Genomic DNA, 14,143 nt, shown 5'->3' with positions numbered 1-14,143 from the left:
GCTCTGTAGATGAGGCTGGCCTTGATCTCACAGAGATCTGCCTGCCTCTGCCTTTTGAGTGCTGGGGTCAGAGGTGTGCACCACCACCACCTGGCTCAATCCTAGCCATTCTGACTGGGGTGAAATGGAGTCTCAAAGTCGTTTTAATTTGAATTCCCTTTATTGCTAATGATGACTAATACTTACTGAGGTATTTCTTAGCCATTTTTATTTCCTCTGTTGAGAACTCTGTTTAGCTGTCTAGCACATACTCTAGAATTGGGTCATCTGTTTTCCTGACTGTTTTCTGAGTTCTTTGTGTATTGTGGATATTAATCGACTGTCAGATGTGTGGCTGACACATTTTCTCCTGCTCTGGGGACTGGTTGTTTCTTTAGCTGTACAGAAGCTCTTTAGTTTTGCGAGGTCCCAGTCGTCAATCACTGGCCTTAATTCCTAGGCAAAAGGACATATTTGCTCTGTTTATAACTTTGAATACTCAAAACACTTTTGATGGCCTGTTAGGTTTAGTTTTTGTTACAGTGAATATATCCAGAACTAACAAGTGACACCAAGTGACAGTTCTCATTCACTGTTGCCACCATTAATTATAATGCCTTGTGACATCCTACTGTCTTCTGTTGCTATCTGGCTTTTTTTTTTTTTTTTGGTTCTTTTTTTCAGAGCTGGGGACCGAACCCAGGGCCTTGCGCTTCCTAGGCAAGCGCTCTACCACTGAGCTAAATCCCCAACCCCGCTATTTAGCTTTTTATCATCACTGTCTCTCAGTGACAGGAGTACTGTCCCTTTGTGCCTGTGGTGCTAGGCAACATTGTGGCGACTGTGTAGTTATATCTTTGGTTATATGGAACAAGACTGACTTTTTTAATATTTGGGACAACTAATCTCTTCCGAGGGTGTCTTTGCTCTACCTGATCCCTGGAAAACAGGCATCGGTGACGGCAAATCCTCTAAGACAGACGGTACCCACCTTTCCTTACACTGTGACCCATGTCATGGTGACCCCCAACCATGAAACTGTTTCCATTGCTTCATAGCTGTAATTTTGCTACTGTTATGAATCATAATGTAAAGATATCTGATGTTTGACCCCACCCCCCAAAGGGTTTCCATCCACAGGCTGAGAATTACTGCTCTAGGATGTAAGTCAAGTTTCAGAACACCCAAATACTGTTGCCTTTCTCTATTCTTCTAGAATTCCAGTCTCTGGGCAATGACTTGTACTCTATGGTCACAAGAAATGGCTTTTCGATAGAGATTCCAACACACAAACTAGCCAAGAGAAAGAGCCGCTAATGTGTCATGGGATTAACAGTGGGGCTATTTATAACGGTCAGGCCTAAACCTTCTCCATCTGCTACCTTGACTGCCTTCTGTTAAAACAAAAGAAAACAAACAAACAGAACCAAATATGTAGTGTAACAAGCAGTGGGACCAGTTCTTTGGGGATTATTATTTAAAGGTGCTGGCCCTGTCTGTAGATAGCCACTTCCTGGAGCAGAACGTGTGTAAGAATCAAACAAGCCCCCTTTGTTCCTGGGGGCTTGTCGAAATCTTAGGATCATCTACAAACGTTCGTTTTGCACAGGATTTTCTAGGCGGGTATTTTTCTTGTTGCAGCAAAAAGGCCATCAAGAGGAACAAATGCAAGGGCAGACTCCTAACTGGAAGGGTGCATCTTAAAGCATTTTTAAAAAGTAACATAGTTTCTTATGTATGTTTGGAGTCAGCTGGCCGTACATGTTAGGGATGAAGGGATGCTCAACAGAGCATGCTTGATGAGCCTGAACTCCCTGATGGCAATGGACTTAAATACCGGAAGATGCAAAGCCAGCCTCTGACAGCTTGCTATCTGCTAATCTCTGCCCGCCCGCTCTCAGATTCTTAATTGAAATCTTAATTCCCAAGGCAGAGGGATATAAAAGTGAAAATTGGGGGAGAGTAATACATGAGGGCAGAACATCTCTGAATGAGGTTGGTGTCCCTACGGAGGAGCCCCGATGGGAAAGTGGGTGGGGTTCTGGAGGAGTTGGGCACCTGAGTGTTTCTCTCAGTTGCAACAATTGAATCATTTCACAGGAGCTGTGTCTTTATGGAATGTTGAGGAGCTTGACAGGGGATGGGATGTGTGACAGCGTAGGACTCACACTGGATTCAGATACTGGCTACAGAGTTCCTAAGGCAGGCAGCTCATCTGAGTTTTCTAAGTTCTAACTTTCTCATCTGTAAAATAAAAGCAGTGTCCAGGCACCCCAGCAAGCCACCGAGAGCCTCAAATGATCCTTGCTGGAAGTCTTTGTGCTTATATGTGGGTGTATTTATAAACACCCACATGAGGACCTTGCATTAGTTTGATTATTGGCAGCGAAAGGGATGAGAATCTGTAAGGGAAGGACTGCAGGTGACAGAACAGTATCTGGACATTCTATAGGGTCTATGACAGGCTGAAGAAAGGGGTCAAAGGTATGCATGCCCTAGTTCTGAAATCTATGAACAGAAATCCAGGTGTTCTGCCTTGCAACAGGAAATTTAGAGAATAATTTTTATTATTTCTAAAATTGCATACATGAGACACATACACACAGAGGAGACAGACAGACAGACACACACACACAGAGAGAGAGAGAGAGAGAGAGAGAGAGAGAGAGAGAGAGAGAAAACAGGTGTCAGCAGATGCCAGAGGTGACAAGTGTCCCTGGAGCTGGGGTTGCAGGCAGTGTGAACCACTTGGCATGGTGCTGGGAACTGAACCAGGTTCTTTGTAAGAGAAGTCAGTGCTCTTAACCACAGAGCCATCTCTCCAGGCCCCCCACAGGAATTTCAGAATCAGCTTATTTTAAACAGCAGTTGAAATTTTTTTTTAAATTTTGATTGCAGCAAATCTACACATAAATGGGGGTGGGTGGCATTTTAACAATATTAAATTCACTGATTGCATGCAGTGTGAACTTTTCCATTTGTACAGGTCTGTCATTACAGCAATCTTTTATACATTTCACTACACAGATCTTGCATTTTGTCCGGTTTATCTCTGAGTACTTTGTATTCATAATGCCATTTAAACAATATTGCTTTCTGAAATTTCATTTTCCCACTGTTCGCTGTTAGTACACAGAAATACAACCCATTTCCTTGTATATGAATCTTTAATCCTGCAACTTTGCTATAATTACTTTTTGGTTCTCATTTTAAATATATATTCCCCCAGCACTGCTTTCTCGGAATTTTGCTTCAATAAAACATAGATGAAGCCCAATAATCTACATTTTTAATGTAACCAGAGTTGAGACTGGTAATAAATTCTCTAAGGACATTAATTTGAGAAACATAAGAGAATTGTTAATTCTGTGAACTGACAGGGCAGAGTTAGCTACCTCAGATCAATCTTTCACTTCATATGTAAAGAGTAAATAAAGCAATTAAAAACAGATAAATGTACATTTTAGGGTTCATCTGAGTTCATAATAAAAGGAAGGACAATACCAAATATTAGAAATGAAGGAGAGAGATGCACCTAAGCCTAGTAACATAGCAACGTGAGCCTAAGATGGTCTGGTGATTTGCAGAGCAGACAGAACAGAAACTTGAACCAAGATTTTTCCATAGACCTAGAACTGTGGAAAATCTATCTCCAAAACCAACAGTAACTAAAAGAGCCTAGGAAGATTCTGCCCTCTCGCCTAGGATGAAGTTTTGAGGCCTGTTATGTAGCTAGCGGTCTGATGAGCGGAAGAGGCTCCTAGGAGACATCAAAGTCCCATGGACAGGCTCGCAATCCAAATATACACACCGTTAGATCGGCTGCAGAAGCTGAAGAAGCCTGACTGATGAACTAACAAAAATGCCCACCCGAAAGAGTGTGTTCAAAATCTCGTATCCTTGTTAAATGACAATATAACAATATATGACAATATAAACGTTTCTAACGGTCTGAGGAAACAGTCTAGTTCCTGAGGAAAATCAGTAGTTTCCACAAGCAACTCAAGAGGTACATAATAGAAAGTTCTTAGAGAAACCCTAGTGTGGCATTCCCAAAAGATTTGAAGGGGCGTATAAGAAATAGAAACCACAATGAAGGGAGAAGATATGGAAATAGGAAATTTATGATTTCTAAAAACTAAGGCAATGAAAACTTACAGTTGAGTAGATAAGTACACCAAGAATAGAGAAAGCTAAAGAAGTCATTAGTCAAGTAGAAGAAGTAACTTAGAATAAAATACTCTGAATAGAGGCTGACAAGGTGGCCCAGTGGGTAGAAACGATTGCTGTCAAGACTGATGGTCGGAGTTTGAGTCCCAGGACCCACATGGTGGAAGGAGAGAACTGACGCCAACTAGTTCTCTGACCGCCACCCATGTCCTGAGTGCACGTACACGAGCAGATACGTGTAATAAAAACATATAAATCAAGGAGAGACAAGGAGGTTGGAGAAGAGATTAGTTCTGGAGTGGTTTTGAGAAGTGAGAAGAAAGGGAAGCAGCCCTGAAGAGGCTGCTGATGAGAATTGCCCACGACTGAGAAGACGTGCACAGTCCGAAGGAAGCCAGCAAGCACCAGACACAGGGCTGCTGAAGGCAAAGCCACCCTTCACCAAAGTGGAACCACAGGGTACCGAAGCGCAAGGCAACTCTTAACACTAACCCGAAAGCCAAGAGAGATAAATGAAGCGTGCTCACACATGCACGCGCACGCACGCACACACACACACACACACAGAGAGAGAGAGAGAGAGAGAGAGAGAGAGAGAGAGAGAGAGAGAGAGAGAGAGGGAGGGAGGATAAATCCTTTCGTTAAAAAAAAGTGTGAAGGGGCTGGGGATTTAGCTCAGTGGTAGAGCGCTTACCTAGGAAGCGCAAGGCCCTGGGTTTGGTCCCCAGCTCCGAAAAAAAGAACCAAAAAAAAAAAAGTGTGAAGAGGAATCAGAACCCTATGCACTTACTTCTATGAACATGGAGACCTTTTAGGGTTTGAATGTAAAATGTCTCCCATAGACTCACAAGTTCAAAGACTTGGTCTCTACCTGGCAGAACTTTCTTTCTTTTCTTTTTTTTTTTTTTTTTTTTTTTTGTGACTTTAGAACCCACAGGAAGTTCCCTGCTTGGGGAGCAGGCCTTGAGGGTTACACCATGGCCCCACTTCCAGCACAAGCATTTTTGCTTCCCACTCTGTTGAGATGTGCAGAGTCTTAGCAATACTCTCTCACTGTGTGAGTGCTGCAGCGTATTTCCTGTCATGAAGGACGGGGCCCTCTCTAACTGAGAGACAAACTAAGCCCTCCTCCCTTAAGTTGCTTCAGTCAAATATTTAACATCAGGATTAAAGAAACAAACTGCTACAGTATCTTAAAGCAAATGCAAACAAACAGAAAGGCAGCCAGGAAAGAACTTTTCTATCCACTTAACAAATGTTCCTTAGTGAGGTAGGACCGGGGGGTTTTGTCAGCTGCTTGAAAATAATAACCAGCAATCATCAACAGCCCTCCAAAGGACACAGAATTGCACGGAACCTACAGGAATGATAATATGGAATCACTACATAAACAGAGCCCCTCCTTGGCAACTGAATCTTTTAATAAATGACTAACAAAATAAAGAAGACTGACACACAGATGGGGAAAAATTACATTTTGGTCTACCCAGGATGAGAGATCTGCCAGGAGAATTTGAAAGCACAAAGGAAACAATGGATGAATACATCTCATGGTGTATTGTTTGGGAACCTCCCGGAGAGCAGCCAGCCCCCTGGAATGACGCCCAGCACAGTGTCCCTGCCGAGCTGGAGGAGGTCCCACCACCTGTGGCATGGGGGGCCACTGGCATGTTTCCAGGCTGTGTCTGAACACTGCCACCCTGCCAAACATTTCCTGCACACCCACTAAGTAGTCTGGTGTCCTGGATGCTGGTCTGCAGCGTGGAGAGGTGACATGTTCCCATCTGAATTCTTCATCCATTCTGCATTCGTCCTGGGGCCATGGCGAGAATCCCACCTCCATGTGCTAGGAAAACACCCAATCAAACTGCGTGCAGCCGCCCATTTGGGTGTACTTTTGTTTCAATCTTTTGCTCTTTCATTGAACATTTGTTGAACAGCCTTATGTTCTCAGTGCTTGCGGCATGGGCTCTAAACAGCACGATTCCCACACAGAAATTTCAAAACAACAGGAAGCCAAGACCATTTTGCTTAGGGATGAATAGAGATGTTAAGATTATACGGGAAAGCAGGAAAACCATTCCCATGATACGTAAGGTGGCAGGTGTGTTGAGAGGGGAGGCTAGCATAGTCTCCGGTTGGTGGCCCAAGGCCAGCTGGGAAGAGTGGCTTCACAGGTGTGGGAGAATGGTGGGGTTTGGGCAGCTGATGGGACTTGGGTGACTATGGACTCATTTATCCTTCCAGTTTAAGTAATCAGAGCACCTATGCTACCCTGTGCCACCCACAGATGAAACAACAGCACAGATACTGACGGTCGTAAAGGAAGAGACTCCTCGGCATAGGCCTCAGGGACATACATTCTCCCTGTGATGATATCTATGTAAATAGTAGGTTTAACTACGGTTATCAATAATGAGCTTATTAAAGAAGTAGAAAAACTCATAGAAGGCAGAGGGGGAGGGAGGCAGAATATTGATGGGCAGGTTAGGTAAACCAGTATCTTTACATGCTAAGAGACATAAGGTCCAGGGAACAAAACCACGAGGGTTTCATAGACAATTTAAGGCTGTAAGCAAAATTTATGAAATAAATACAATAAGAATGACAGCTTGTTGGGGTGAGATGGGGGCTCAGGGCTGCCAGTGAAGGGGGCATAAAGGAACTTTGAGGGGTGATGGGGGTTTTCTCTATCTTGATTTGGGTAGGGGGGTACCACTACTCAGGTTTGTCAAAGGACACAGAGAAAGGGTATGTAAATTATGACTCCATGAGAATAGTGAAGGAAAGAGAAGAGAAAGGTAAATTAAATGCACATCTCGCATATCGAGGACCAGAGAGAATTGGGTGAAGTTAGTAAAGGGGTGAACAGTAATTCAGAGTTAGCCAGGGTCCCCAAGACGCTGCTGAACACGCTGCTTGACAGAATTCTGGGACAGGAAGACTACCTATTGGCTTCATTATTTTGCTGTCTACCTATTTTTCTTATTGGCATTTTAAAAGAATTCTGAAAGTTCAAGACGACAGGTGTTGGATGTGGTGTCTCACATCTGTAATCCCAGCATTAGGGAGGCTGAGGTATGGGCTTTGAGAACTTGAGGCCTGTCTGGACTACACAGTGAGTTTCAGGTTTGCCCAGGACACGCAGTGAGAGACAGTCTTGCCAAACAGTGAATGAATCAACGGGTGGATAACAAAAACAGAAGAATCTCTCTAGAAGGACAAAAACGTCCTTGTCTCTTCCCTGTAGGTACTCTTTGCAGCAACACGTCCAGTCTAGATCATGTCATCGCTCTCTTGAGTCTCTCTTGGACAGTTCATCCTTCCTCCCTTGACTTCTTTGACATTGAAGTTTGTGACAACCCAGGCTGGGCCTTGCAATCTTTGCTTCACTTGGTTTGCCTGAAGCATCCTCTGGGTCAGGTCAGAGGATGTGGTAGACTGGTCCTGATGTTGTTGAAAGGACACTGCATCCTGTTAGGAGTGATCCTTGGGGGCCACCTGCTCTATAACTAATATGAGGTTTTCTGTGCTCCTCACTGTAAAACTGAGTTTCCTCCACTGTTTAACTGGTGTTTTGATGGATGACATTTTGAGACCACATAAGATCCTTCCTCACTTTCACTTTGCTCCATTACCTTCCACCCAAATTGGTTATTACTTCGAAGCTTTGCCACGGGGCAGACTTTAATGAAGTGGATTCAGAAATGCCTCTTTGGACATAGATCCTTCTATTGGTATCAGTATATGCTTTCCCACAATCTTATGCACACTCACACATGTACACATACTCATGCATACATATACATGCACATACACACATGAACACATGAACACATGCATTCATATGCACACGTGTGTATACATATACATGCACACACATATACACATGCATTCATATGCACATGTGTGTATACATATACAAGCACACACATACACATGCATACATATATAGACATGCATGTACACATATATACACACACATACATATATAGACATGCATGTATACACACACACGCACACGCACACGCACACGCACACACGCACACGCGCGCACACACACACACACACACACATGCGCGCGCCTGTATTCTGAGCACTTGGTTACCTGGTGACCACACAGAACCAGTCCATACCTGAGATGTCACAGTAAACCGTCTGCTGGTAGAGCCTGGCTTCTAGGGGGTTAAAGTACACAGTGATTTCAGCTGTTGAGTTAGGCCAGACATCGCCTTCCTGAGGCAAGAACAAGAAAGAAAGGCATTGTTTTCAGATGATAATATCATGAATTGTTCTCATATATTTAAGGAGTACCTGACGTTTTGACACGTGTATGAATAGCAAAATGGTCCTTAAGGAACATGAACAAGAAAGACACTGTTTTCAAATGATAATTTCATGCCTTCTTCCCCATATATTCCTGGGTCTATTCTTATGCGTTATCGGATGCAGGTGCAAAGACTCAGAGCCGTTTGACCAGCTTCTTCCCATTTGCCTATAATCACCCTCTGAGCCCTGGCACCTGCCTTTCTACTCGTGTTTGTATAAGCTCCCTTTTTTATAGCCTTCATATGCCTGAGAACATGAGCTATGGTCCTGGCCTTTCTGGGTCTAGCCTGATTCACTTAGCAATGTTGTTGCAGATGCCAGAGGACAATCCCCCGTCCCCGCCACACACGTTAGAGGGTTTCGCATGTATTTATCGTGTGCACACACACCCTTGCCACAACGTGGGTTTGAAGGTCAGAAGGAAGCCCAGAGTCAGTTCTCTCTTTCCACCATGTGGGTTCCAAGGATTACACTCAGGGTGTCAGGCTTGGCGGCAAGTGTCTTTACCCATTGAGCATCTTACCCACCCAAGAGCGTGTCCCTTTTAAGGGGCTGAACAATATTCCATTGTGTGTATATATCGTATTTCTTTCTTGATTCACCTGTGAAGGGCTCTAGCAGGCCTGAGCAAGGCACACGTGGCTGGCGGCAGGCATTTTCCTCCTGCACTTACCTCTCCCTTGTTAACCACAGGCTACAGCCCTAGAGCTAGCCCCCAAAGTCTATTCCTTTATTTGGCCACTTCCTCCTCCTGAGGCTGAACACTAAGGTCCAGCTATCAAAAGCCCCCTTTTTGGCCACCTTGATTAACATGCCCAATCAAAACAAACCAACTCATCCTAACAAAGGCTTCCCCTTTTCCCTTTATAAACTGTTACTTGCTTACGGACCATATCTGTCTCCTCTCTATCCATTCATCCTTCCAGGGCAAATGTCCCTTCTCCCTCCTCCCTCCCCTCTTCTCCCCCCTCCTCCTCCTCCCTCTTCCCCCTCCCTCTCCCCCTCCCCCCTCCCTTGTTCCCTTCCCGTTCTCTCTTGTCCTCTGTCTCCTGTCTGTCTCTTGTTCCCTGCCTTTTGTTCCTCTGGGACAAATAGATCTCCTTTGAGAGAAGCTGGTCTTGGTGTGTCCTGTGCTAATGCAGGTCCTGTGTAACCTGTCCATGGACATTTGAGTTGTCCCACCAGTTGGCTGTTTAAATCCTGCTGCAGAGAGCATAGGACTGAGGCTGTGCAATGCTAAGTTCCATTCCTTTGGGTTATGTATGTAGCAAGAGGAGAGACTCTGGGTGACATAGTAGCTCTATTATAATTTCTTTGGGGACCTTATATTGTTTTCTGTGGTGACCGTACCAATTCACATTCTGCACATAAAGGCTGAAATCCTGGGACCCTGAAGGAAACACTTTTACAACCAACCCATGAGAAAACAGTTTTCCTCAGCAGATGTGGCTTACATGGTTTGCATGTAACTGTGCAACTTTTCAAGTGGCACAAAGTTTGGACAAGTTTAAAAGATAATGTCAGTGAGTTTATGAGTATGGGGTGCATTAAAGAGGAAACCAGGAAGGATAGGTTTTTTTCTTCTTTAAAATGGAGTTTTACTATGTAGCCAAGGCTGGCTTCAAACTCACTGTCCTCCATCTCCATCCCTGAGATTGCAGGGGTGTGTCAGAGGAAATGGGGTAGCCAAGAAGGCAGGGAGCTTAGCCATTAGCGGGATGATTGCAATGAATATACACAAGAAGGGCTGTGCTTGTTACAAAAAGGGGGAGGCACAGGGACTGCAGAGAAATGAGTGCCTGGCTTCCTCAGCAGAGGCACTGCCTGCCTAGCTTCTGAGTGACAGCAACTAGAAACATCTCTACTCTATGGAGCCACAGCAGTGGCCCAAGGGAGGGTAATGTCCCACTCAGAGTGTTTCTGTCATTTTAACTCACACCCCCGAAAGCCATAGAAAGAAACCCAAGTTTTGCTACTATGTTGGAATAAGTCACCTACCAGAATTTACCTACTAGGGAAAAACTGGTTTAAAATACTGTACTGACCACATTATTCTGGTATTTCTTCACTAATCTCTCAGGCTGCAAGAGCTGTTCATTACACTGGATTCCAAGAGCCCCCTCCCCACCCCCACCAAGGTCTGGAAATGCTATGTATTCAGTAAGAGTTAGATGTTTGCTGACTGCCAGCCTTGGTGCTCCTTAGAAGGACAAGCTGAAAGGTTGAAGAGGCAGCGGGGAGAAAATACGTGCCTTTTCCTGAGGTTTCGTAAATAGGGTGCTAAACACGTTTAGAAATCTATACACAGCTCAATAGAAAAGCAAGGCAAGACAACTTCATAAATAATCAGGCCCTGGTCTCAGACAGTCACCAAAGCATGGCGGGGCCAGTCTGGCTGGAGGGAGAAATACTCCTGGAAGAAAGGATGGGGGAAAGAACAAATGGCCAACATCATCCCCTCACAGAGGTAAGATCCTCCCTTCAACCCCGCCACCTGCAGGAAAGGCAGCGTGAGGCAAAGAGTGGAAAACAGGAAACTAGACCCAGTGTTGACTTACTCCTGAGAGCAATCGGTCTGATCTGTGACCTTCTCAGACAGTGTCCCTCCCGGCTTCAGAGTGAGGGGAGGACACCAAGGCTCTAAGAAGCAACAGTGAGGCCATGAAGGTCATGAAGTGGTTTTGCATCCCCGGCTGAGTTCAAGAGGAGAGAGGTAGGCACTCACCCCCCATCTCCAGTGCCCAAGCAGAGGTGGCGCTTGGTAGGTGCTTGGTAGTCAGAGAGTCAGCTGTCTCTACTCTGCTTGTGCCTCATGTAGTTATCATCAGACGTGGATTCATGTCTGAAGCCTCTTCCTGCCCTTTTGGTTGCATTTGGGACCCTCAAAACCATACCCATAGTGCCCAGAGAGGCCTCTGCGATCCCAAGAGGGACAGAAACATTCAAAGCGCCCTCACAGACTGAGTCGTTTCTAACGACTGAAGAGCTTTCTTTGCAAGACACTGAAACAAATATTTGTTTCCTTCTGACAAATGGCAAATGCGTGGCCCTTGGGTAGAGTTTAAAGGCAATGACGGTGTGTCTAGACCTAGAAAAGGTAACAGGCCAAGCAGATATGGCTCAGCCATTCAGCCGAGTCTTCAGCTAACTGAGGATATGCCAATTGACCCTTCCTAAGAATGACTGAGGATTTGGGCAACTAACTTGTTCCAACGCAGACTGGCCAAAGCACCGAGGGACATTCTGGATCCTGAGAGAATCCACACTAGAGAAATGTCAGTGAGTCATAAGAAGTGACTCCAAAGGATGACCTGCAAATCAGATTATCTCAGCACATGTGAAAAGAAGTCTTATTGGTCGGGGTAAGCAAGACCATCCTCACGGTCCCCAATCCACGGAGTCCAGGGAGTAGGCACAGACAAAGGGGCTGCACGGCCTAAGCCTCCAAGCACTTTTGAACCTGCTATGGTTCAATAAGTCTGCTGTGTGGAAGTGAAGGGTTGGGAACTGAGGCACAATTGAGAGGGAGTGGTCTGGCCCTCCCCCAGACAAAGGAGTACCAGCACCCAGGTAAGACTATGAGAGGGTTCTCTGGTGACAAGACGACAGCATAAGGAACCTGTCTATAGGGCTCAGACTGAATGGGGACCGGCGCTGGGGTGTTCTCATGCTGAGCCCGCAGCATCCACTGGTAACTTGAATGTTTTTGGGAACACGGGAGATAATCCAAGGACAAACGCTACCCTAAAGTCCTCTCCTGGGTCAGGGTGTGTGTCGGTGAGCTAACGGTTGTTCAGCTGTCACTGTCACAGTATAGTGGCTCCGTTTCCTCTCTCAGAGGGATGCTGGGTGGGGGTCATTGTCCACTTCCTTTCATCTGGTCATCACTGAAAAGTAAACCTCAAGTTCTTTCTAGCAAAGCGTTGGTTAAAGAACAACGCTGTGACATTTCCTAGCAAATCAAAGAACAAACCTTACGAACAGGCGATATGCCCAAAACGACCACACTGTGCTCCCTGCCTTTGAATCTTCTCACCTTACATCTTACCGACCCGGATGAAATTAACTCCTGCTTCACTTGTGCTCCTGGACATACCTTTCCTCTGTTTATTGCTCTGCTCTGACATTTCAGAAAAATCAAAACATTCAGGAATTTTCCCCACTGGCTCCAGAGCCAATATCCTGTCTCTAAGACTGGATTTGCCTCCTCACCCAGATCTCTGCTGCTCTGTTTTCCTTCTACCTCAAAAACTCTCTCGCCCTTCTCTGACCCTGCTCCCCACTCCTAACCCAAGTTCTGCTACTATTAGAGTATTAATACTATTTGATGTAATAATAATAATAACAATAATAATAATAATAATAAACAACTCAGCTGCCCTCAGTTCTACTGTAACCATCTCCCCCTTTCTCCAATGCTTTGTCTTTCCCAGCTCTATGGGGAGTAGAACAACTCTATTTCACTTATCAGTCAAAGAACTTACTAGAAGGATCCTTATGTCTAACGTTATATTGCTAATTGGCTAACGTTACATTATTATCCTTGGAGCTTTCCAGTTCCTTCTGAATAAGAACAACGAACCAAGGAACTTCACGGCTCGTGTTCAGCCTCTCGGATGCTATGAGCACGCAGGTCTGTGACAGGCGATAAATACAGGGAGAGAGGTGTCCTTAAAGGCTTTTTTTTTTTTAAAGGAAAGCTTTCTTTTGGCTCACAGATAGAGGGTACAGTACATCATGGCGGGGACATCAGGAGCTTGAGGCGGCCGATCACATTGTGTCCATGGTCAGAGAGCAGAGAAGGATGGCTGCTGTCTAGCTTGTTTTCTCATGTTTATCCAGTCTGGTTTATGGAAAGGTGCAGCCCACATTTAGGATGGGTCTTCTAGCCTCCGTTAACTGATAGATGTTATCTAAAGTTGCTATAATTCTTTCATGCTGAATGTCCAGCACACACACAAAAATAAATAGTGCCAACAAAATCATTTCTCAAAAATCTTGCTAGGTGGGCGTTTAAAGCACAAAAGCACAAGAGTTATGCATGTGTTTAACATTCTTGACTGACCTGGAAGGCAGGACTCAATGTCCACAATATGAATTCCTCCGTTAAATAAAAGAATTGCTTTTTGATTCTCTGGTTACATGGGTAAGTGTGACCCACGCAGTCAGCTTTCCAGTCAGTCTCTAACTTGCAAAGGCAAGTGTGTCTAACTCAGAACCACAAGTTTGCCCATGTTTCCCGAGAGCCCAAGTTCTCACCACGAGTGTTCACAGTTCCTACCCTTATGTCACTCAGTCTTCACCTTTGTGAGGTCCTTTCAATGCCACATCAAAAACAGAGAACTGAGCTGGGTGGTGGTGGCACAGCCTTTAATTCCAGCACTCAGGAGGCAGAGGCAGGCAGATTTCTGTGAGTTTGAGGCTAACCTGATCTTCAGAGAAAGTTCTAGGGTAGCCAGGGGTTCACAGAGAAACCTGGTCTCAGAGAGAGGGGGGTGGAGCAGAGGGAGGGAGGGAGAAAAAGAAGGAGGGAAGGGAGGGAAGGAGATAGAAAGAAGGAAGGATAGATGGAGGGAGGGAGAGACTGAGGAGGGGGAGGGAGAAAGAGAGAGGGAGGAACAGATGGAGGGAGGAAGGGGAAAGGAGAGAGAGACAGAGAGAGAGA

At 45.2% G+C, this 14,143-nt stretch overlaps 1 protein-coding gene across 9 annotated transcripts in view; it reads right to left on the bottom strand.

Moving 5' to 3' along the window:
* The window catches only part of Hydin (Hydin, axonemal central pair apparatus protein), a 346,279-nt gene that overhangs the window by 228,424 nt on the left and 103,712 nt on the right, over positions 1-14,143 (bottom strand). For all 9 annotated transcript variants that reach the window (XM_039098232.2, XM_039098235.2, XM_039098234.2 and 6 more), the window contains exon 10: positions 8,286-8,385. In XM_039098232.2, the coding sequence (XP_038954160.1) occupies positions 8,286-8,385 (100 nt within the window). The remainder of the gene's footprint in view (positions 1-8,285; positions 8,386-14,143) is intronic.

Source organism: Rattus norvegicus, chromosome 19, assembly GCF_036323735.1.
Source record: "Rattus norvegicus strain BN/NHsdMcwi chromosome 19, GRCr8, whole genome shotgun sequence".
Lineage (NCBI taxonomy): Eukaryota > Metazoa > Chordata > Mammalia > Rodentia > Muridae > Rattus > Rattus norvegicus.
Note: the sequence above shows the minus strand (reverse complement) of the source record. Positions and strands in the feature narration are given on the sequence as shown.